This window comes from Vitis riparia, chromosome 19, assembly GCF_004353265.1.
Source record: "Vitis riparia cultivar Riparia Gloire de Montpellier isolate 1030 chromosome 19, EGFV_Vit.rip_1.0, whole genome shotgun sequence".
Classification (NCBI taxonomy): Eukaryota; Viridiplantae; Streptophyta; class Magnoliopsida; order Vitales; family Vitaceae; genus Vitis; species Vitis riparia.
Window position 1 is genome coordinate 14,941,691 of NC_048449.1, and position 23,653 is coordinate 14,965,343.

A 23,653-nucleotide genomic window follows, 5' to 3' on the forward strand; every position below is an offset into this window, starting at 1 on the left:
AGAATTTCTCCGACATAAAAACATAGTAGAAATATATATATATATGTTTGGAAATATGACAACACTGATATTAATACTTGGAAATATAGTACAAAGAAAATATGTTGGAAGATAGAGGAGTAGAAAAATTTTAGGACAGGAAAGAGATTTAACGAATATAAAACATTACCTTCCTTTTAATTTGATTAAGAAATATTGCCTCAACTTCTTCCTTTCTTCCTTCACTTTGGTGTGTTAGATTGTGTTTTGTACTGCTATATTAAATAGCTTTTCAAATCATTCCCCACAAGCAGTGAATGTTGGAGCCAAATGATAAAGGCATAAAATCAACGATTTGGTTTGGAAAAGGAATAGTCTAAGGTGCAATGTGACTATTCCATTTAGGATAACCTTTTAAATTCCTTCTTATGTGGAGCTACACAAAATGTCAGCACTTGAGCGCCAAGTTTGAACACTCCTAGTTATTAATTTAAACAATTAAAAAAAGTTTTAGCTTAATTAAAAACCTAATGTCTACTTTATACCGTATTTTAACCAAATTAGTTTTTCTTGAACCTTTCTATACTAACCTATGTCATCTTATGTTCATTAAGTAATAACCTTGACTCTTTAAATGAGAATACAACATAATAAATTAGAAAATTCCTAAATTAGGATGAATGAAATAAAATTGTCAAAATTTCTCCCTCTAAAACTAAGTAACTCAACAAACTTTTTCTTAAAAAAAATAATAATAATAACCCCCTTAAGAACTAGGGGGTACAAGCTATTTATAGGCAACTACCAAGCTCAATTAAGCCTAATAATAGCTTTCCATGTCACGTAGACCTACTAACATACAAGTTAAAATATCCAACATAACAAAACAAAAACAAGTGTAAAAGTCATGAGAATCCAGTGTTCATAAGTCTATATCAAAAAATTCAATAACAGCAAACCCTAATTTGATACAGCTTCCAACTCTCTATAGCTCTTCTTCTTGTATTCAAGTGTATATCAGATGAAACTAATACCCCAAAAATGGTTTCCATAGGTATTGAGCTATATCCAAATGCCCATATCATGATCGAATTCGCTTGTCTTTGCTCATAAGGTTCCTTCACATATCGCATAGAATCAGAATGCAATTGTGTTGTCAACATGAGAATCTCTTAAAGTCTAGTAAGGTAAGGTACCTATCCAATCCATATCGGAATGCAAATCAAATTTCCAATTAGGAGCTCTATCCTATAGAAACTATTAGAGCAACAACCAGATATAGTTTGTTTTATTTGTATCTATCTTATTGTTGTAACTATCATCCTTTAATCATGTAAGTAGTTAGCTGATTTTATGCTATTTCAAACTCTGTAATTAAGCTATATAAAGTTGCTCTTGTATTCATTATCAAATAGCAATATGTAAAGATAATATGAGAATGAATGTTTGTATTATATTGCTCTTTGATAATGAATACAAAAGCATCTTTATATAGTTGAATTACAGAGTTTGAAATAGCATAAAATCAGCTAACTACTTACATGATTAAAGGATGATAGTTACAACAATAAGATAGATACAAATAAAACAAACTATATCTGGTTGTTGCTCTAACACCCCCCGTCAAGCTGAAGGCGGAGAAGAACAAAGCCGAAGCTTGTCTCGGTGCTTAACAAATAGATGCTGAGCAAGTGATTTGGTAAGAATATCAGCAATCTGGTCATCTGAAGAAATAAAACAAACCTGAATGTTGCGTTGTTGGACTTGTTCTCAAATGAAATGATAGTCAAGTTCGATATGTTTTGTTCGGGCATGAAAGACAGGATTCGAACATAGATAAATAGCTTCCACATTATCTCACCACAATGTAGCTGGATTTGAGGAAGAGAAGCCAAGTTCATAGAGAAGTGATCGAAGCCACATAATTTCAGTAGTAGAGTTAGCAAGAGCACGATATTCACTCTCAATGGAAGACCGGGCAATGGTTGGTTGTTTCTTCGAAGTCCATGAAATAAGATTTTTGACTAGATAAACTGCATAACCATTTGTTGATCGACGATTATTGGGGCAACCACCCCAATCACTGTCAGTGAAGCATTGCAAATCAAGAGTGGAATGCGTGGAGAAGAACAAACCGAAACCAACAGTAGCCTTAAGATAACGCAACAACCTCTTAACTCTTGTCTAATGCTCTTGAGTGGGCTGATGCATAAATTGAGATAATTTTGTTAACCGAGAATGAGATATCAGGTCTGGTCAGAGTAATGTAATGCAAGGATCCAACCACTTAACGATATTGCTCTGCATTTGACAAAGGATCACTAGAGAGTTTGGAAAGTGGAGGGCTAGTCGACATAGGTGTATGACAAGGCTTGCAGTCAAACATATTGGAATTGGCCAACAGATCAGTAATGTACTTTCGTTGGGTGATGAGAAGACCATCAACCGAAAATTGTGCCTCAATACCCAAGAAGAAATGAAGAGATCCAAGGTCTCGAACTGGAAAGGTTGATTTGATCTTACTTAAAAACCAATCCAGTTTTGTAGAATCAGAGCAAGTAAGGAGGATATCATCCACATAAATTAGAACATAGAATTTAAGAGCACCTTGATGAAGAATAAACAAAGAAGAATCAACCTTTGAAGCTTGAAACCAAGGTCCTGCATAAATGAAGTGAGTTTGTGAAACCAGGCCCGAGGGGCCTATTTGAGACCATACAACGACTTAGACAACTTACACACATAGTCTGGATGTGAAGAGTCTTGAAAGCCAATGGGCTGCTCTATATAAATATCTGAATCAATAAAACCATGTAAAAAAGCATTTGAGATATCAAGTTGGCGGATTGACCAATGTGAAGAAGTAGCAATTGATAAAATAGTCCGAATTGTAGTAGCTTTAACCACAGGACTAAAGGTCTCAGTGTAGTCAATACCAGGCTGCTGCGAGTAACCCTTCGCAACGAGTCGAGCCTTAAACCGATCTATCTCCCCATTAGATTTCCTTTTAATTCGATAAACCCATTTACTGCCAATGATATTGGCAGCTGGAGGTCGAGGAACAAGAACCCATGTGTGATTCTGAAGCAAGGCATTAATTTCACTTTGCATTGCATCACTCCATTCAACATATGGTTTGGCGCTTCAGTTGTAAATGCTTGCTTGCCATTAGGGCGAAAAGTGTACACTCCATCTTCACTTGGGCCCTGTAGGAGGATTTTCTTGGACACCTGATCCTTGACAAGAAAATAAGAGGGCCAAAATTCACAGAAGCAGGAATTATCAGTGGCAAATTTTTGAACTGAAAGTAAGTTTTTGATAATTTGAGGAACACAGAGAACATTTTTTAAAGAGAGAGAACCAGAAAATGAAGGAAGGGATGTGATACCAATATGAGTTATTTGCAAACCTTGTCCATTACCAACATGGAGTTGTTCATGTCCGTTATAGTCATGAGCAATGCTGAGATTGGCTAAATCAGGGGTGATGTGATAGTTCGCTGCTGTGTCAGGATACCATGGCATAGTGGAACCTCCATGAGTGTAGTTGGCAACAGGAACTTGAGAACTTGCACAATTATTTTGAGAATGACCAGCCGAAGAGTAATTAGCATGAGGAGTTGCATTTTGGTTGTGAGAGTTGTAATGAGAATATCAACGACGACGACAATCAGCGGTATGGTTTCTATAGCCACAGATTTGGCAAGGACCACGGGGTCGATTTCCATTCCAATTCGAAGATTTCTTGTGATTATTATTCTGAGATGGAGTGGGAAGCAATGGAGCAGAATTAGGCTGACAAGTCACCATGTTTGCTTGAGGAAGATCAGTAGAGCTCTTAAGTAAAATTTCATGAGCAATAAGTTGACCATGGAGTTCATGAAATGACACTGGTTCAGAACGAAGATTTAAGGCAGTGATAATGGCATGATAGTCACTGCCAATATTGCGATAAATTATTACATTAAATTCTGCTGGGGCAAAAGGACGACCTGCCGCATTTAGCTCATCAGCTAGAGCTTTAGCACATTGCAAATATGCTGAGACAGAGAGATCGTTTTTCTTCAATTCTTGGAGTTCAATGTGCAATTGCAGTTGTCGGTTTTGAGAAACTAAACCAAAAGCTTGAGAGAGAGCCTACCATACTTCATAAGATGAAGATAACCCAATAACATAAGAAAATATCTCTTCTGAAAGAGAAGAAAGGATCCAGGAATGAAGCATCTGATCCTTTTTATACCATGTTTCATATTCTGGATTTGGAATCTCAGCAGGAGGAGTAGAAGAATCTTTAATTGTTTTCAATGGAGCAATAGTTGAACCATCAATAAACCCAATCAGATTTTGGTAATTAAGAAAAGGATTAAATTAAGTTTTCCAAGCAAGATAATTTCTTAGAGTAAGCTTGACAGAGAAGGTATGATGAGCAGAAAAAGAGATTGAATTTGAAGGGATCATTTGAGAAGAAGTCATGATTGATCAAAAAATTAGAATGAGGGCTCTGATACCATGTAAAGATAATATGAGAATGAATGTTTATATTATATTTCTCTTTGATAATGAATACAAGAGCAACTTTATATAGCTGAATTACAGAGTTTGAAATAGCATAAAATCAGCTAACTACTTACATGATTAAAGGATGATAGTTACAACAATAAGATAGATACAAATAAAACAAACTATATCTGGTTGTTGCTCTAACAAAAACAATCCACATATATCAAATGATTCCTAACAAATATTAGATTATATTGCGATATCAAAGCATGTATCAAATTCCTTAGAACTTTTGCTATGACTCATGTCCTTTCCGATAGTGTAGTATAATATGGAAATCAAATTTGATACAACATTGTAGAATCGAAAAGTTGTGTTTCCTCCTTTAGGTATCACATTCCATATTAAATTGTAACAAATAATTTGATACATCCCTTTCATCTCCTGAAATTTCTTTCCTCAATTCCAAATTCTCTTCAAACTTCTTGCTTGCTTCCCTTAGGATGAGGATAAACCATAATGCCTTCCATTTCTATACAAAATCTCACTAATTCCTAACATTAATCCCAAAGGAAGTACTAGCTTAACTTATAAGTTAGAAAAGGCAATATTTTGTATGTATTTCATCATCAAAACAACCATTTAATGCTTACTTAAATAATCTACTTTGCATACAAATCCATATTGCATTCCAACTCCATCTATGGAGACCAAGTTAGGTTTGAATAATGTTAACATATTGCATAAGATAAATTTTTAATTCTTAAGAAATTGGACTTTAGAATACTTAGTAAGTTATTCTCATCCAGAGAATAAATTAAATATTCTGATTTAGGAATTTTAAATATCATAGTAGGTATTCTACTATTCCTATTTCTCTAATAGAGAAATATTTTAGAGTAATAATTAGATTGGGAACATACCTAAGCAACTAAGGTTAGCATATATGTTCTCTCTCATGCTCTGCATAAGTGGGTATAATTAAGAACTTCTTTGGGAGAACAAAAACTCTATGCACTTTTTTTCTCTTAGAAACCTAGGTTTGTTTGAGAATTGTTTTTTTAGAACAATTTTCTATTTCCTGAACAAAAAATATAGAAAACATCTTTGATAATTCAAAACTGTTTTCTATTTTTTGTTTTTAAGAATATAAAATAGGGTCATTTCAAAGAACATTTTTTAGTTGTTTTGTATTGTTTCCACTTGTTTTCTGAAAACTATCTTAATAAATAAATATAAAAACATATGAGATGATTAAAAATAAAACACTACATATAGAAATTATTTTTAAAAATAATAAAAATTATTTTTAAAAATATTAAAAACAAGTTAAAAATATTTTAAGTTTTCAAATATATTTTTGTTATACAAAAATCAAATAACAGTCTTCAAAAACTTTTCTCAAAATTTATTTTTCAAAATTGTCTTTGAAAATAATTACCAAATAGGCGTTAGTATTCTATAAGTATGTCCTCTTTTTTGAGAAAACAAAAACAAAAAAAAACAAAAAAACCATGTCATCAAGAATCAAGAGTAGAGTAGTTGTTGGGGAAGCTACATTCCCCATTGCACAAAGGCCAAGAAGAACATTCTCAAACTACAATGGTACTGACTTTTTTAAAGAGAGGAGTGTAATTGCTTTCGCCTTAAAGCTTAATTAAAATTACAATTTATTAACCACTCAAATTTGCCCTCACTGCAGAATTAAACTTCTCTGGCGGGCAATAGGCCAGTAGAACAACTGTTTTCATCCACCACAGCCACCGCAGCCACCACAGCCACCACAACCACCACCACCATCATCACCACTGCTAGCAGTTACAACACTAGTAGTGGCTATAGCAGCACCTGCTCCTGCAAAAATCACCATTTCACCATCTTTTGAGCCAACGTTTTGGGAGTTCTGTCCCCTTTCCATACCTCGAGCTGACGGGCGAGCTACACTCCTCTCTACAGTCGGGCGTTTCCTTTGTCTGCCTCCCATGCACAGACAACACAATACTACAATTGCTATGGCCGCAGACCCGCAAGCTATGAGAACAATAGCATATGCTTTCATCTTCCTCGGAGTTGCTCAGCTGCAAATATGGAAGATTATATCATTATTATACCCATGGTTATGTGATGTTGACTTTGAAAAATGTATATATATTGACGGATGATTTTATGGGAAGGTTACTACTGCCTTCTTTACAATTGTGAGGAAGTTGTAAGGAAGATGATGCTCGTATGCCTCCTGGCTCGCGCTGAGCTTCTCTGCATCAATTAATATCAATTACTTGAATGAGACGGGAAATAGACTTCATCCAGAAATTTGAATAGCAAACATCTATTTTGCACACAAGGTCCACGCCCAACATTTTCCTTCCTGCTTCCCTTCCATCTCTCAAAGTCAACAACTACTTAAACAACTCTTATTTTTTAAACAGGTCCCAAATTTAGATGGTCTTAACTTACCCATAACCCATAATTTTTAATGTCATTCATGTGTGATGAGTTTAGTAATAGCTTGAAATTTGAATATATCCATTTAATTACTTAATAAAGATTATGTCAAATTCAATTGGAAAACATTTATAGGAAATCTCTTAGAAATTAAGGTTGTGTTTTGTTTTCAAAATGTTTTCTAGTTTATTCTTTTCTATTTTTATTTTCAAAAATAATTTTTATTTCTTTTTTCTTTTTTTCCTAAAAGTGCGTTTGATTAAAGAAAAAAAAAGGTAAAAATTGCTTTTAAAAAATGAATATGTAAAACCTTGTTTGATTTGGAATTTTCGCAAATATTAAAAATGATGAAAAGAAATATAATTAAAATATTATAGAATACACATGTCGTGTGATATATATATTGTGTCAAAATCATCTAAAAGAACATTCTAATATACTTATAATTAATCAACTAACCAAAAAAAGAAGTGTTAATATGAATAAAAAAAATTCTTATTAACACTTCTTTTTTATTTGTAACACCTATATTTATTTTAGGTTATGGGTCTTACAATGTCTTTTATATAATTTTATTGAAATTTATTTGAAAATTAAAGTCTTGAAAATTAAATTTAAAAATTGGAATTTTGAGAAAAATATTTGGAAATAGGAGTTCTGAAAATTAAATTTGAAAAATTATTTGAAAAAAAGTTGGAATTTTAAAAATTATTTGAGAATTGGAGTTTTGAAAATTAAATTTAAGAATTAGAGTTTTGGAAATTAAATTTGAAAGAAATTGAAGTTTCAAAAATTATTTGAAAAGTGAAGTTTTGAAAATTAAATTTAAGAATTGGAATTTTGGAAATTAAATTTGAAAGAAATTGGAATTTTGAAAATTATTTGAGAATTGGAGTTTTGAAAATTAAATTTAGGAATTGGAGTTTTGGAAATTAAATTTGAAAGAAATTAGAGTTTTGAAAATTAATTGAGAATTGGAGTTTTGAAAATTAGTTTTAAGAATTGAAGTTTTAAAAATTAATTTAGAAAGAAATCGGAGTTTTGAAAATTAAAGTTTTAAAAATTAAATTTAGGAATTGGAGATTTGAAAATTAATTTTGAAAGAAAATGGAGTTTCGGAAATTAGAGTTTTGAAGATTAAATAAAGGTATTGAAGTTTTGAAAATTAATTTTGAAAGAAATCAAAGTTTTGAAAATTGGAGTTTCAAAAGTTAAATTTAAGAATTGGAGTTTTGAAAGAAAATGGAGTTTTAGAAATTAGAGTTTTGAGGATTAGATTAAGGAATTGAAGTTTCGAAAATTATTTGAAAATCGGAATTTTGGACAATTATTTGAAAATAGAAGTTTTGGAAATTAAATTTGAAAATTGAAAGTTTGGAAAATTAAACTTTGACATTAAAATATGAAGAATTAAAAAATGATGAAATGTGGTGGTGGGATTGCATGCCAAAGGTGGCCATGCATGGCCTTGTAGGAGTGGAATGGGTCCCATGGCCAGATTTTGCCTTGGATCAACATGATTGGGGACATCTCTCGTTGCAAATTTCTTCCTCTTGAATGTGTAATTAACTTCACTGAAAATGGTCAAAATGGTCCCTTCAAGGTTTCCGTAATCACACCCCCAACTTGCTCCCCTCACACATCTCATTCGTGTTTTTCCCATCAAGTTCCTCTCTTCAAGCTTCATGATCACACTAGGCTTCTACAGAATAGGTCACAATATGTCCTCCAGCATCCCTCCGGACCCATTTTGTTGGTATTAATGTCAGAGAAATCCTCACCTCATAGCCTTTCCATCATCTCAAATTCATAGGGTTCATGCTCCGATTGAAACCACTATCAACTTGGAGTCCAAATAGGATAAGCATCTCAACTTACTGCAACTTTTCCAAAGTCCCCTTTTGTTCTACCAATATTCATAATGGACTTCCATGCGTCCTCCATGCAACCCTCGGGCACCTGAAATTCTCCTCAAAAGCTTTAAGTTCAGTCCTCCTGTAAACACATCCTAGAATAGAACAGTAGACCAGAAAGCCACACTATCAAAGTCACCATTAATTGGCACTGCGGAAGAAACAAAACGAAATGGTTGGCATAAGGACTTCCATTACTTTTATTTAGATTTTAACAAAATGAACACTGCCACTAATCTGATGTCGTGAAGAGTTAAAGATAAGATGGAAGACTTGTAATGAATGAGCCATTTACACTAAGGTGGCCAAGTGTGCAATGAAGTGGTTATGCATGCAGGTTGCATGTACATAGGGAAGAGGAAAGAAATGAGCTAAAGGCATGTGCGATGGTGGACTGATCTAGAAATGGGTGGAGGTTAAGTTGAAGGTGATTCAAGTGGTGAAGGTGATTGGTGTGCTTAACAAGCATGAAAGACGAGCTGAAGGCAGTGGGCTTTGAAAAGGGCGCACGCAAAGGTGGCCATGCGCTTTTATGCAGAAATGGAGGTCCCAGGGGCAGGATGTTGGATGTTAGAAGATTGGTTTGATTTTTGGGTTTGGCGGGAATGAAAGAGGAAAAGATGGGTATGGCCAATATTGCGTGGGGAAAGCTAGTGGGTATTAAAGATGAATGGTGAGGCAAATAGGAAGGTGACAACAACTTGAACGTAGAGAGAGCTTAGCGGCAAGCTATAAAATTGGAAAAAGGATTGGCCATGTGCTCATGCTACTGGAAAATGAACGTGGCATTAACACCAACTCTAGCAAAAGGATATGTTCCCACGACTCAAATGACTTCCAAAGAATGAAACCAAACCTATAGCCGATCTTCGAAAACTATGTTAAGGCATTAGAGGCTCCGAGGTGTTTTCACATGATCGATAACACCCACGAGCACCATATGAGGTTCAATAATTGTCGTTGCCTTGATCTTTATGCATGAGTGACAACAGGCGGTAAGAAACCAAAATCTCAGGAGACTCCATCCTTTGAATCAAGACTGGTCAGTTCCATGGAAGCTTCCCAGTTCAGGTTGATAGGAATGAACATCACCAAAAAAATTCTAAAACTCGAGCACGCCTTGCCTGCCCATCTGTTGCGCAAGTAACAATGTTTTTGATTACCCATGTAAGGCCTGAACTTTGCTTGGAAAATATTGTTAACATGACTAGATTCAAATGAGAGTCTTTCATACCCAGATTCCCCATCCCACAATATGATCTGCCTATGCATCGTGAGAGAATCTGTGAGCTTTTCCATGGTTACTTTTTGAAGCACTGCCATTTACACTATGATTTCTTACATTGTCTCCAACAGACCCCACCAAACACATATTTCGTAACCACATTTGCATGGCTTCAGTTGTTGATCAATCAAATTCATCTCTTCAACGTGAAGAGGGTAAGCTTCAATCTCTTTTTCATTGTACATGCGTTGTCACTCCTGTTTAACTCAATACCCAACACACTGCCAACTTTGGATGATAAACTTCTTGCGTGTAAGCCTCTCTGTTTACAGATATCAAAAGCATAACACATGCCCATAGTTGAAGCAGTCGAGCTCAGGAAATCTACTTCTTCACTAGCTTATCCAAATGGCCCATAGCCAATCTCTAACATCATCAGCTGGTGATACACACAATGCTAACAAAACACCCATAGAAAAGATAACAAGAAAACGGAGCATGAAGAAAAGAAACAAAAATGAGCCAATGAAAGCTAAATTTCACATTTCATTCCAAGGAACTCGGGTTGGTGGGAGGAAGGCAAGCAGATTGAAACCAAAAAAGACAACCAAATCTCCAAATAAGGCCAAGTGAAACAGAGCTTCATTGGGCTCAAAAAATACTAAAATGAACAGTGACTGAAATGATAGAAATGAGCATATTAAACAAACCAGAAATCAGCAAAACTCATGTGCAAACTATGTTAGTCGTAATCAAATGAGCAAGCCAAAACCTCAAGCAACAAAAAAAAAAAAGACAAATGGCATAGAAAATGAAGGTGAACAAGAAAATATCCAACAAACTCACCTGTAATGACCGGGTATTTTAGGCCACGTTAGAATTTCTAATTTGAAAAGTCTTATTTTGAGTGGTGGCTGAAAAGTATAAAAAAAAAAGAAAAAAAAAAAGTGATTGAAGAACACGTGTTAATTTTGGATTGGCAGAATTTGAATTATTTTGTTAGTCAATCAAGCGAGTTGAAAATTTTGTGTCACGTCAGCCTTATGGTAGAAAATTTCTTAGGATCGTAGAAATTGAAAATTTTCGGAAATGAAAAATGAAAACGAAAAATAAAAAGGAATTAATTAAAATTAACTAGAACTAATTAAGTAAAAATTAAATTAAATTGCTTTATAATAAAATTGAGAAAATTAAATTTTTGGGTGATGTTTAATAAATTAATTTGTGTGTTGTTAAAAAGAAAAAAGAAAAAAAATGAAATGAAATGAATTGGAAATGAAATGAGAAATGAAACAAAGCAAATGAAATAAAAAGAAAAAGAAAATAATTCAAAGGCTTTTGGTGTGGGTCGTGGGCTTGGCTGGTGGCTGGATTAAAAACAAAGGAATTGGGTTTTTAAAAAAGAAAAGATAAAAGAATAGAAAGTGGCAAAAAGGGGAGCTCTTGGCACAATGGGGAGAAGTTTTTCGTTGGATCTTTGATTGGCCATTTGGACGCCCGAACGTCCTCCGTTTTGCGTGAAAATGGGAGGAAGTGTTCTACTCAACGAGAGAAATGATTCTATGGTGGCTGATCTTGATTTTAACGGTTTGATTAGTAGATCTGTGGTAGGGAAACCTAACCCTAAAACTTTAATTAAATGCGTTTTTTTCTTGAAAAAAAATTGTAGATCTTGTCGTTATGAGTTGAATAGGTAATGTTTGTCATATAGAAATTTTATTGGATGATTGGGATTATTTTTTTGGAATTTTTGTGATTTTGGGAAAAATTTTTGGTTGATAAATGATTGCTTTTAGGTTGTTAAAATTATTGGTATTGTTGGAAAATTTCAAAATTCTGGTATAATTTCTAATTTATTGATATTTGAATTTTTTAGAATTTGTTGGAATATTTTTTGTAATTTTATTGTGGAAAAATAATTATATGTAATTATTGGAAATTATTGAAAATTATTGGAATTGTTGGAAATTACGAAATTGTGGTATAATTTCTAATTTATTGATATGTGAATTTTTTAGAATTTGTTGGAATATTTTTGGTAATTTTATTGTGGAAAAATAATTATATGTGATTATTGAAAATTGTTGGAATTGTTGAAAAATTATGAAATTGTGGTATAAGTTATAATTTATTGATATGTGGATTTTTGAGAATTTATTGGAATATTTTTTATAATTTTATTGGAGGAAAATAATTATATTTGAATATTGAAATTTTGGAATTTTGGTATGATTGTAATTCCAATGATATTGGTGATACTTGTGAATGAGGATAATTAACCTCATGGCATGCATTTGCATCATGGTTGTGTGACGAAATGATAAAAACTATGAAAAGTGCATGAAATGGCAAAATAAAGAGAAAAATGAATAGTGATGAAAAGTAAAGGCTCGTGTGAGATGAATTAAGAAGGGAGAGAGATCCCTATGGTGAAAGACCCAAAAGTTTACCCCGGGAAGACTCCGAATGGGGAGTGTATTTGGGTGCGGACGTGTATCCTTCGATGAAAGCTTGAGAACGATAGTACATTGTATGACTGTGTGTCACATATTCATATGCATTTTCTTTAATTGTTGAAAATTGTGGAATTGTATATAATTATAGAGATTAAAATATGTGGCTTGATCAATGTTGATGAATGTTTCTTTTGTGCTCATTGAAACTTAGTAATCCCCATTAACCCCTTGGGTGTTAGGCACCCTACTGAGTAATGTGGAATGTTCACCCCTTCTTTTTATACATCTTTTTAGATGTAGATATCACTTCTAAGGATCCACAGGTGGGGTAAAGAGGACTTCAAGATGCCCCTAGAGGTTTTGGAGCTGCCTAGTGGAGTGTGGTGTATTTGTTGTGTTTGTTGGATTGGAACTTGTTTTAGTAAACTGTGAACTATGGATCTGTAATAAGACCCTATTTTGATTAAATTGTTAGTTGTGAACTTTTATTTTTAAACTGTATTGATAATTATTATATCTTGTTGCTTTTGAGTAGTGATTGAGATATTATTAGTTGGTGGGAACTCTAGTGTGATGTATGTGTAGAAAAAATCATAATGTTTTGATTGACTGTCAACGTGGATTAGGAGGAACCCTTAGGGTCAAACCTTTAACCTGGGGTCATGGGCTAAAATTTAGGTCGCCTGGAATTTGGGCCGTGACATCACCTGAGAAATCCTCTAAGCAACAAAACTTACTGAACTTCACCATGCTTTCCTTTTAGTACCCAATCCTCCTCTCCTTTCTGGTTCTCTTCTCCTTACTCCAATATATTATTTTTTTTCTCAAGCTGCCCCCCACTTCGTCTAGCTCTCCCAACTTTTTTTTAGCTTCCCGTCCCCTATTTCTTCCTTCTCCTATAAGCTACAACCAGCTTCACTACTCTTGGTCCAGTGAAAACGTCACCACCCTCAACCACCACCATGGCGAGTTGGTAATCCTTGCCACACATCCCATGCTGCTTGGTTCCTCTAGAAACCATCCCCCACTCCAAAAACCCACTGTCAGCTCTTCTCGAGCTGGTAAAAAAAGAAAAAAAAACATTTAGTCCATAAAGGGGTCTACATATTAATTATTGAAATTTTAATTAAAATCACTCATATTATATATATATATATATATATATATATATATATATATAACTAAAGATATCCTTTCATATATATGTTTAAAATTGAAATTATATTAATAATTATTAAAATTTTAAATAATTAATCTACTATAACATTTTTACTTTTTAAAACACTTACAAAAATCTATAAGACAAAAAGAATTGATTTTTTATATTTATCTTATTTAAAATTAAATAATTTTTAATTAAGTATTTTTAAGTAATCTTAAAAATTTTGAAAATAATAAAAGTTAAAAATAAAAAACTATCCCAAAATTTTTTACTTTATAATTGCAAAATATTTAAGGAATTAGTAAGTAATGTTGTAAGATGTTAAATAGAAAACAAAACAAAACAAAACAAAAAGCCTTTTCTAAACTCTCCGCAACTCAAACACTAGTTCCTTGGTTGGATTGCACTGCTTGGTGCACCCTGTATATCAGTAAGCAAGTGAATTACCCGATGCTTAGTGTGCGAGTCCTTGCCAGACAACCTCTTGTACCATGTTGTGTGATCAATAAATATGAGTTGGGAAGAGTACTGTAACCCCTGCGTGTATCTTGTGGCTTAGAAAAAGGTTGGCCTAGAATGTGTCTACGTGTTGCACATATGCAAAAGGTTGAGACCACCTCCATCATTCTAAACCCATCACCATATTTATTGTCGCCAGTTCTTTTCGCCATCATCATTGATTGCCACCGACTATCACCGACTGCACCATTGCTCATTCATCGTCAAGACCCATGCAGCACAAAGAGCTCCTATTGCAAACCTCACACTAGTTGCTTGCCGCAGATGTCACACTAGTTGATTGCCCCACACAGTGGTCCCTTTTCGCCGCACACGGTGGTCCCTTGCCCCTACACACGGTGGTCCCTTGCCCCTACACACGGTGGTCCCTTGCTCCTACACATGCTGGTCCCTTGGTGCTCTACAATGCCGCAAAAAGAGCAAAATAGGTATGTTATCACCATTTTATATTTTTATTTTATTTAGTTTTAGGATTGCTTGCTTATTAATTAGATATAGCAAAACAAGGGCATGAGAAGGAATAGTAATGGCTAGTATGGAATTAGCCGGTAAAAAGACATGTATATTCTTTGAGCTTTTCTATTGAAGGATTATACCTTTGTTTGAATGGAAACTTGGTTGTGTTTGGAGCTATTTCATTAGAGTTGTTAGCCCATATCGCCTATCCTTAATGAATTCATGAATGCAGTGGTTAGCTTACCACTAGTTATTCAACCCTTGCTAATATTTAAGGTAATGTTTGGTTTTCAAAAAATTTGACCGAAAATGTAAAAGAAATAAAATAGAGATGAAAAAAAGAAGGAAAAAAAAGTTAAAGGAAAATAAAAAAGATACAGTGCGTTCCTACTCGATGGCGTGACTCGCTTTTTATTTTTTTTTATTTGGTGAAAATTTGATTTTTTGAAAAAGACTTGAAGTCGCCACTTATTTTTGTTTTATTTTTTTAAGGGAAAACAAAATAAGAAAGAAAACCCTAAGTGTGACTCCTTATTTGAGATAGTCTGTGAAAAACCAAAGTTGGGTCTACAGGTTAGGTTACCCATTGGGAAGGTACGGTGGTAAGCCGTAACACTCCTCTAAGCTCATATACATACGACTTCTACTAAACGAATTAAAGGAATTGTGGTAATTAATTAATTAATTAATTAATTATGGATACCAAGAAAAATAATCAATGTATAAGTCATAGTGAAAATCAATATACACAAAAATAATGATGAAATCTAATTACCCGAATACATAAAATAAATAACAAGAAAATTATGCAAAATGATTTATTGAACTAAATAAAAAAATATTTAAAAAATAGTTTTCAAGAAATTTCAAAGAATTTTATTAAAAATGATTTTGAATTAATGATTTCAATTTATTTATCTACAAAAAAGAGTCAATTTATTTTCTCAATTTCATTTGTATTCAATTTTCAAAAAAAAGTTATTTACACTTACTGTATCAAAAGAATTTATTACAAAATTTAAATTTGGACACAAAAATTATTTTTACTTGCTTTTACTAGAACAGAATGAATTTTTACAATTTTATTTATAGAAGTATTTCAATTTGTTTTCATTTAAGAAAAGTGACTTATACAAATTATTAAATATATATATATATATATATATATATATATATAACTTTATTTGCAAAAGAATTTTTAATTAAAAATTAATTTTTGGGACAACTTTATTTACAAAACAATTTTTGGACAATTTAAAAAAAAATTCAAATTCTATTAAAAAACTTTTTTTTCTAAAAGCATTTTTCTGAATTTGTATTAATAAAAAAACTTTCTTATATTAAGAAAAATATTTTAAAATTATTATTTTATTAAAACATATTTACTCAATTATTCCACTTATTTAAACATATATACAAACGAATATTTACAAGAACTAATAAAAATAAAACCAAATAAAAGTGGGAAATACAATATGTACCCAAATAAGCTTACGACAAGTTCAATGCTCCATTTACAACTTTTCAAGTCTTACTTTCTTTCATGAAATTTCATACTCCATGTGTCATAAATTCGTACTCAACCAACAGATTTGTAGAATGGATCCATGCAAAAGAAAAAACAACCCAAAGTGTAAATATCCAAAAATATGTAAAGTCCAAAATAATTATTCAGACCTAAATTCAAACTTCAAATTAGTCCAATAAATTTCACCAATTAAAAATGGGTTCAAATTAATAAATATAACCCAACAAAAATATCCCACATATCATATACCATAATCTAAAGTTTCCAATTTAATAACCAAAATATAAACTCAATTAATCAAACCTAAAACATGATAAATTAAAATAAATCTCATTAAGCCTAAATTTAATATCTCATAATCCAAGCCCAATTTAATATGCAAACCTAAATCCACAACTATAATCAACCTAATTTAATATGCAAACCATATTATTCAAAATATACCACAATATTAGATCATATCCAAATTAAATAATTCAAATGAGCACAACCATATAAATTATCAACTAATTTAGCCCATATTAACAAATTCTAAATTAATTCACCCACAATAAATTAGCCCAAATTTCATATTAATTAACAAAGCTCAAATTTCATATTAATTCAAAAATCCAAATTTCACAAACAACCATTACTATTAAAATCAAAGCAAGAAAAAATAAAATAAATCAAAATGAATTTACACTTTTTTTGGAGACCATGAGTAAAACTTGGGGCTGGCAGTGGTTGGGAGATGGAAAATGCATTAAATTAAAATAAAGATAAAAAAAGAGAATAAAATAAAGAAAGAGAATGAGAGAGAGGGGGGATGAAGGGTGCCGGAAATGGAGATGGCGTCACCTGTGGCAACTCGTCGACGATGACCAACCGACTATGGGTATGAAGATGGGTTTCATGGGAAACCAAAAGAAAAAGAAATGGGGAAGGGAAGAAGAAGAAATGGAAGCAGGGAGGGCGTGTGGCAATGGGCTTTTTCAATGGGTGTGGCCCTAGAGGGTTTGTGGGGAGGAAGGAAAAAATGGAAGAGAAAAAGGGGGTTGGTCGTGTATGGTGTGTGGGTCGTGGAGTGGTTGTGCTGTTGGAAGGGAGCTCAAAGAAGAAATGATGGAGGGAAGAAAAAAAAGTGAAGAGAGGAGAGTAGAGAAGGATGCTGGAAGGGAGCCCAAAGAAGAAATGATGGAGGGAAGAAAAAAAAAGTGAAGAGAGGAGAGTAGAGAAAGATGATAAAAAAAATAAAAATAAAAAGCTTGGAAATGGGTATGGGGAGTAGCTTAGACTTGTAGGAGAAGGAAATGGGTAAGGAGAGTAGGTGGAGTGGGTAGGATGAGGAAAAAGAGGAAGAGAGAGAGAGGAGATAAGAGAGAGAAGAGATGAGAGAGTAAATAAAATATATATATATATATATATATATATATATATATATATATATATAATATAATATAATAATAACAAATAAAAATAAAAATAAAACAATTTACAAAATAATAAAAATTAAGAATTAAAGGATGTAAGTGGGTCAAACAATTCAAATGTAATTAGAATTTAAAATCTAAGGACAAAGTTGAACTCAAAATTAATATAAAAATAAAATTGAGATAATTTTTGGGGTCTACAGATAGATTTAAAATTAATAAATTATTTTATTTGTTGTCTCAAACTTATTTTACTTATTTTAACTTATAGACATAAAGATTAAATAATTTAAAAATATATAAGTTTCTAACTAGTTTTTATATTTGATTTTCTATGATATTTTTCATAAGACAACCAAATATGAGAAAATCATTTTTTTTTAATATTTTTTTTTTCTTTCCATAATACTTTATGAGAACCAAACATAACCAAAGAGAGTGAGATCTTCATAATACATCATAATATCTACCATTGAAGTTGTTATATACACACACAAAATTATATATTCTATTCTTTTAAATACAAGAATTTAGTTCATGAAAATGAAATAGAAAAATTAAATTAATATCCTTTGTGTGATATTTTCTTTATATGGTTATAGAGGAAATGAAAAATATAAAGTTTTTTTCTTTTATTATTGTAGCTCCATGTCAATATATAATTATATTTAAAAACCCACTTTGTAAAATATTTAAAGCATTAAACAAATTTCCCATTATATAAAAGTAGTACATAATGAAATTAATATTTTAAGATTGGAGTAAAATAAAATTTTGCATCATTTTTACCTCAACTATATCAATTTCACGTTTATATTAAATATTGACACTAATTTTGAAAATTGTAGATTTTAGAAAAAAAATCTTCACTTTTTAAATGAGGTTACGAAAACTATTTAATCATTTTTTATTGGCATAAATAAAAATTTTATATATCGAATAAAAATTAATTTATCACCATTGGCTTTTAATACTCTTATAATTTGGGCTTGACAAAAATTTACGATTTATTCCTTATTTTATATATTTTTATTATTTATTTATTGATTTTTATCAAAAAATAATTCATAGATATATTTCCTACTTATGAATTTAAAATACATATATGATTGTTTAACATAGATTATGACATGGTTTAGATATTTCATAACCTTTTAAACAAAGTCTAATAGAACACTTAAAAATTTTGAAAATTAAATTTTCTTATCTTTTAATAGTTATAATAAAATGTCATTAATCTCATTTTACTTACTATAGAGACACAATTAATCACTTAAATATCTATATTTGTATTATTATTATTATTATTATTATTATTAAGGTTAATATTACTTTAATATTATATTTTATATTACCTAAAACACTCAAACCTGATTTCCAAAATAGGAGAAATAATTTTTCATTTTCACATATACTGCACAAGTTTTTTTCTAGAGCTAAGAAATGTTTATTTAATTGTAAATATGTTATGTATATGATTGTGCCTTGGATTTTTCTTTCATATAAACAAGACATATTTAATAAGTTATAAAAAATTTGGTATGATTTTAGCACATCTCTAAGTTAGCTAAAATAATTAGTCTTCATAGGCCATGGAAAAATGCTCTATTCTGGACCTAGTGAGACTTTATGAAAACTGGTACTGATCGGGACATTATTGATTAATTTGGCCTTTTGGGTTGTAATCCAAACCTATATAGGAGATGTTAGGCAATTTTTTCATAATGAAATTCCACTTCTAGATATTTTTTTAAGATTTATTTTGTAAACTCAATTGTTATGATCATATGTTGATTATTCTATGTAGTATCCCTTTTATGATTTAATCTAGTATTAGTTGGCACCTAATTATATAATTTGGGCATTTAGATTGTGATTTAGACACATTAAAGATGTTCTCCATTTTTTATCTTGATGCAATAACACCTCTAAATATTTATTTAAGAATTATTTTGTGAATACTTCTATTATGGCCTGTTAATGATATTTTGTGCATTTTTTTATTTATAATTCCATCACCTTTGTACATGCTTATGAAATCTTTTGAATGTTGATTCACATTGTAAATATATTATATACATTAGTTGAACTTTCCATTAGATCCAAAATTTTCATCTGATATTTTATTTGGATTAATTCTCATAGGTGAACACAAGTTAGCTAATTTTGAATTTGTAAACATGATTATTGTATCTTGTTCCCTTGTAATCATTCCTTGTCATCTTTTACTTCATGATTTGAGATATTGGATTTTATCTGGAAAAAGATTCTTTATTACCAATTTTTTTTTTTAATTTTTTTTTAATTTCAATTGAATTCTTAATTAAAAGGTTTTGGATTTCATTTAGAAAGAGAATTTTTATAAATTGTTTAGGGAATTATTTTTACAAATTTATTTATAAAATAATATTTCAATTTGATTTTATTTACTAAAATGATTTCTCCAACTTTAATTTGCAAAAAAGATTTTCATCCTATTCTTATTTTTTAAAAAAAATATTTAAGACTTTTGTTTATAAAAATTACTTAATCACATTCTTATCAAGAAAAGAAAGTTTTATTTAAAAACATTTTTTGGACGATGTTATTAAAAATTAATTTTGGATAATTTTATTTAAAACAACTCATTTTTTTGACAATTTTTATTAAACAAATAAATTTCCATACAGTTATTATTAAAATCAATTTTTTGAATTTTTTAAAAACAATTTTTTGGATTTTCCTAAAAGTATTTTTCTAAATTTTTTTATTAAGAAAACCTCTTTTTGTTAAAAAGAATATATTCTAAACTATTATTTTATTAAAACGTGATTATTAAACTGTTATTTTATTAAAACATGATCACGGAATTGTTTATTTTATTAAAATAAAAATTTTAGAATATCATATTTCAATATGTATACACGCAATATATATTTACAAAAACTATTCAAATATAATTAAATAGAAGTGGGGAAATAAAAAATGTATACATATTTTATAAAAACATACTGAATTTGTGCACCGACACAACTCTTTAAAAATAGGGTACCACTATTTTATAAAAGAAATACCACCGACGTTTTTAATGTCCGTCTCTTTCAAGCAACCAATATTCATAATTAGTCGAGAAAATTAGCTCAACATGGGGCCTGAATCGTTTTCCTTCATAATTATCACAACTGTAAAGAAGCCTCATGGAAACTTCCCCGTAAAACGATCCTTCATATAATCAACTTCAGGTAACAGCCATGGGCATAATAATGATATAATCTTCCATATTTGCAGCAGAGCAACTCCAAGGAAGATGAAAGCATATGCTGTTATTCTCATAGCTTACGGTTCTGTAGCCGTAGCAATTCTAGTGTTGAGTTGTCTTTGCAAGGGTGACGGCAAAAGGAAACCCCCCGATATGGAAAAGGGCCAAACCACTAAAAGCAGTGACTCAAAAGATGGTCAAATGGTGATTTTAGCAGGAGCGGGTGCTGTTATAGCCGCTACTGCTGTTGTAACTGCTAGCAGTGGCGGTGGCGGCGGCGGTTGTGGTGGCGGCGGCGGCGGCGGCGGCGGTTGTGGTGGTGGCGGCTGTGGGGGCGGCGGCGGCTGTTGAAAACTGTTGTTCTGCCGGTCGTGCCCAGTAAACGAGTTTAATTCTGCAGTTATGAGAAATTTAAGCAAGCAAAAAAACTGTACTTGTAATTAAGCTCTCTTTCTTTCTTTTATTTTTATTTTTATCTTATGTTTTTGGCTATTGTCTTCCCTTCGCATCAATGGAAAAAATTGTCTTCCCATCACGTCAATAGATAAAATATCTCTCTCTTCTTTGTGTGGCTACTTACATCAATGGAAAAAATATCTCTCTTTCTCTTTCTTTTCTATTTCTTTTTTCTTTTTTCTGGATCTCTCTTGTCTTCCCTTCACGTCAATGGAAAAAATATCTCTCTTGTCTTCCCTTCACACCAATCAAAAAAATAAATATCTCTCTTTCTCTTTCTTTTCTATTTTTTTTTTCTTTTTTCTGGATCTCTCTTGTCTTCCCTTCACGTCAATGGAAAAAATATCTCTCTTGTCTTCCCTTCACATCAATCAAAAAAGTATCTCTCTTTTTCTTTTTCTTCTTTTTTAGGTATTATCTTCCCTTCACAACCATGGAAAACAAGGCTATTACCTTCCCCTCACATGAATGGAAAAAAATGTCCTCTCTCTCTCTTTACACTTACCATTTTCCTTGGACTGTGCTTTTTTTATAACGGATGTTTAATCATGAACAAGTTTTATGTGTGGGTTTTTCTTTTGAAAAATGGGTCAGTTTAATTGTTTGGTTTCTAAAAATGTTTTTTGAATTCATTATTTTAATTGCATCCTTCAAAACAGCTATCAATATTGATGTCCTTCACAGCACTTAGCGTCCTTGGTTATAAGATGTTCAAGCATCCAACCACTAGGTTTCCATTTTTTCATACTTTTGGTTCATTTATACCCTATACCAATTGTTTAAATTAAGAAGGTGTAATTAAATAATATAGATTAAATCATTTTTTTTATTTATAATTTTAGTGATTTTCTTCTCATACCTTCACAATTTGCTCCCAAGTTGTTCAATATTGTCCCCTAATCGTCCAATTTTGTTCTCCAGAACAAAATTATTAGTACTCCAAAACCAATCTACTCAAGGTCTCACTTCTTTGTACCCTAATTGCATTTTTTTGTATCTTGATTTTGTGTCTTTGTTATCCAATTTGTTCCTAAAGTGTTTAAGTTCCTTTACTATATATCCACTTATTTTTTATAAAAATTTCAAGTAGTTATAAAATTTAAAAAGTTAGACATTATTATATTTTGATTAAAAACTTAATTTATTTAGAATTTTTTTAATAAAATTTTTGTAGAATAATTTATTTGAAATCGCTTTCTTTAAAATGTGACATTACAAAATTTGTTTCACAATTTTTATGATAATTTATTTTCAATAATAAAATTACATTTATTTTTTATGTTGTGAAAATATTTTTATGGTTGTAGTATAGAAAATAGTAAAGAAAATTAAATATGATTAAAATTAACTAGAAACTTATAAATTTTCAAATTATTTAGTTTTCATTGAAAAGTTAAAATAAGTAAAATGAGTTTGAAATATCATAAAATAATAATTTATTGATTTTAAATCTATTTCTTATTATTTTCCTTCACTTTTTCTTTTCTTTTACTTTTTTTTTCTCTATTTTCTTTTCCTTACATTTTCCATCATCTTTTTTTAAAAAACCACAACCTTACTAAATATTTTTGAAAAATAAAAATAATATGATAAAAAAATAGCACATAAGGATTTTATAGTAAAAATCATCAATAAATCCTTAATCATCTGTCAATCATGACTTTGATCTTCTCAGTGCTAGTATTATCATATTTTTCACATATCAATAAATCATCCATTAATTGGTCATTTTTTTTTTATCAATTTTTTAAGGTCCAATTTCTTTGTATCCTAGTCTTATTTTCTTTGTACCATGATCATATTTGTTTGTGACCTTGTCTCATTTATTTATGCTTGGTCTAATTTCCTTGTACCTTGTCTCATTTTTATTGTACTATAGGCTCATTAGTTTTTTTTTTTAAAAATAGTATATTTAAGTAATTTTTTAATCTTGAAGTTAATTATATAATTAATTTATTTGTAATATATTTGTGTGCGCGCATGTTTGTGATTTTGCTTCCATACATTCTCATACATTCCACTCCATAGTCTCCCAATGCTCCCAAGTTGTCCAATATTGCTCTAAAGGAAGAAATTATAAGTAATCCCAAGCGTTATATCTAAAGTCTTATTTGGTTGTACCTAGATCTATCTTTGTGTATTTGTCCTATCACTTTGTACCCTATATCAATTCCTTTAAATAAGAAGGTGTAATTAAATAATACAAATTCTTCTGCTAAGAGAATAAAAGAATTCACGAATATTTGGAATATATATTGTAGACCCCCCTAAGATAGAGGGGTCAGATTTTATTTTATTTTATTATTATTTTTCTGGCCACCCTAAGAAGGAGTCGTTCTTGGGGAGCCAAAGAAGACGGAAGATG

At 31.0% G+C, this 23,653-nt stretch overlaps 3 protein-coding genes and 1 long non-coding RNA gene across 7 annotated transcripts; 1 reads left to right on the forward strand and 3 right to left on the reverse strand.

The window, feature by feature from the left end:
• Positions 1-1,401: 1,401 nt before the first annotated feature.
• Positions 1,402-4,507, reverse strand: LOC117908761. Of its 2 annotated transcripts, none has more exons than XR_004650247.1 (2): positions 3,389-4,507; positions 1,402-3,209 (listed from the first exon to the last, which is right to left on the reverse strand). It is a non-coding gene; the product is annotated as an uncharacterized LOC117908761 (long non-coding RNA). The 2 variants fall into 2 exon arrangements; XR_004650246.1 differs by having other exon boundaries at positions 1,402-3,215.
• A 1,718-nt stretch (positions 4,508-6,225) lies between these two features.
• LOC117908242 lies at positions 6,226-6,537 on the reverse strand. Its single transcript, XM_034821869.1, has one exon. It carries the CDS (start codon positions 6,535-6,537, stop codon positions 6,226-6,228), a length of 312 nt encoding a protein of 103 aa, XP_034677760.1.
• A 6,526-nt stretch (positions 6,538-13,063) lies between these two features.
• On the reverse strand, positions 13,064-17,515 carry LOC117908725. 3 transcript variants are annotated; one of them, XM_034822413.1, is made up of 3 exons: positions 17,023-17,515; positions 14,127-14,598; positions 13,064-13,575 (listed from the first exon to the last, which is right to left on the reverse strand). In XM_034822413.1, exons 2-3 carry the CDS (start codon positions 14,393-14,395, stop codon positions 13,398-13,400), a joined length of 447 nt encoding a protein of 148 aa, XP_034678304.1. In that variant the 5' UTR covers positions 14,396-14,598; positions 17,023-17,515; the 3' UTR covers positions 13,064-13,397. The 3 variants fall into 3 exon arrangements, with proteins under 3 accessions (XP_034678304.1, XP_034678305.1, XP_034678303.1); XM_034822414.1 differs by lacking the exon at positions 17,023-17,515 and adding an exon at positions 16,190-16,337; XM_034822412.1 differs by lacking the exon at positions 17,023-17,515 and adding an exon at positions 16,136-16,337.
• On the forward strand, positions 17,147-21,183 carry LOC117908243 (keratin, type II cytoskeletal 1b-like). Its single transcript, XM_034821870.1, has 2 exons — positions 17,147-17,232; positions 20,862-21,183. Exons 1-2 carry the CDS (start codon positions 17,147-17,149, stop codon positions 21,181-21,183), a joined length of 408 nt encoding a protein of 135 aa, XP_034677761.1.
• The last annotated feature ends 2,470 nt before the right edge of the window (positions 21,184-23,653 follow it).

Excerpts from the sequence above, each read along its gene's own strand:
- LOC117908243 (XM_034821870.1), top strand. The coding sequence starts at position 17,147 with ATGGGCTTTTTCAATGGGTGTGGCCCTAGAGGGTTTGTGGGGAGGAAG. Across the intron at positions 17,233-20,861 it reads AAGGGGGTTGGTCGTGTATG|CAGAGCAACTCCAAGGAAGA; the intron begins GTGTGTGGGTCG and ends CCATATTTGCAG.
- LOC117908725 (XM_034822413.1), bottom strand. The coding sequence starts at position 14,395 with ATGAGCAATGGTGCAGTCGGTGATAGTCGGTGGCAATCAATGATGATG. Across the intron at positions 13,576-14,126 it reads ACTCGCACACTAAGCATCGG|CTCGAGAAGAGCTGACAGTG; the intron begins GTAATTCACTTG and ends TTTTTTTACCAG.
- LOC117908242 (XM_034821869.1), bottom strand. The coding sequence starts at position 6,537 with ATGAAAGCATATGCTATTGTTCTCATAGCTTGCGGGTCTGCGGCCATA.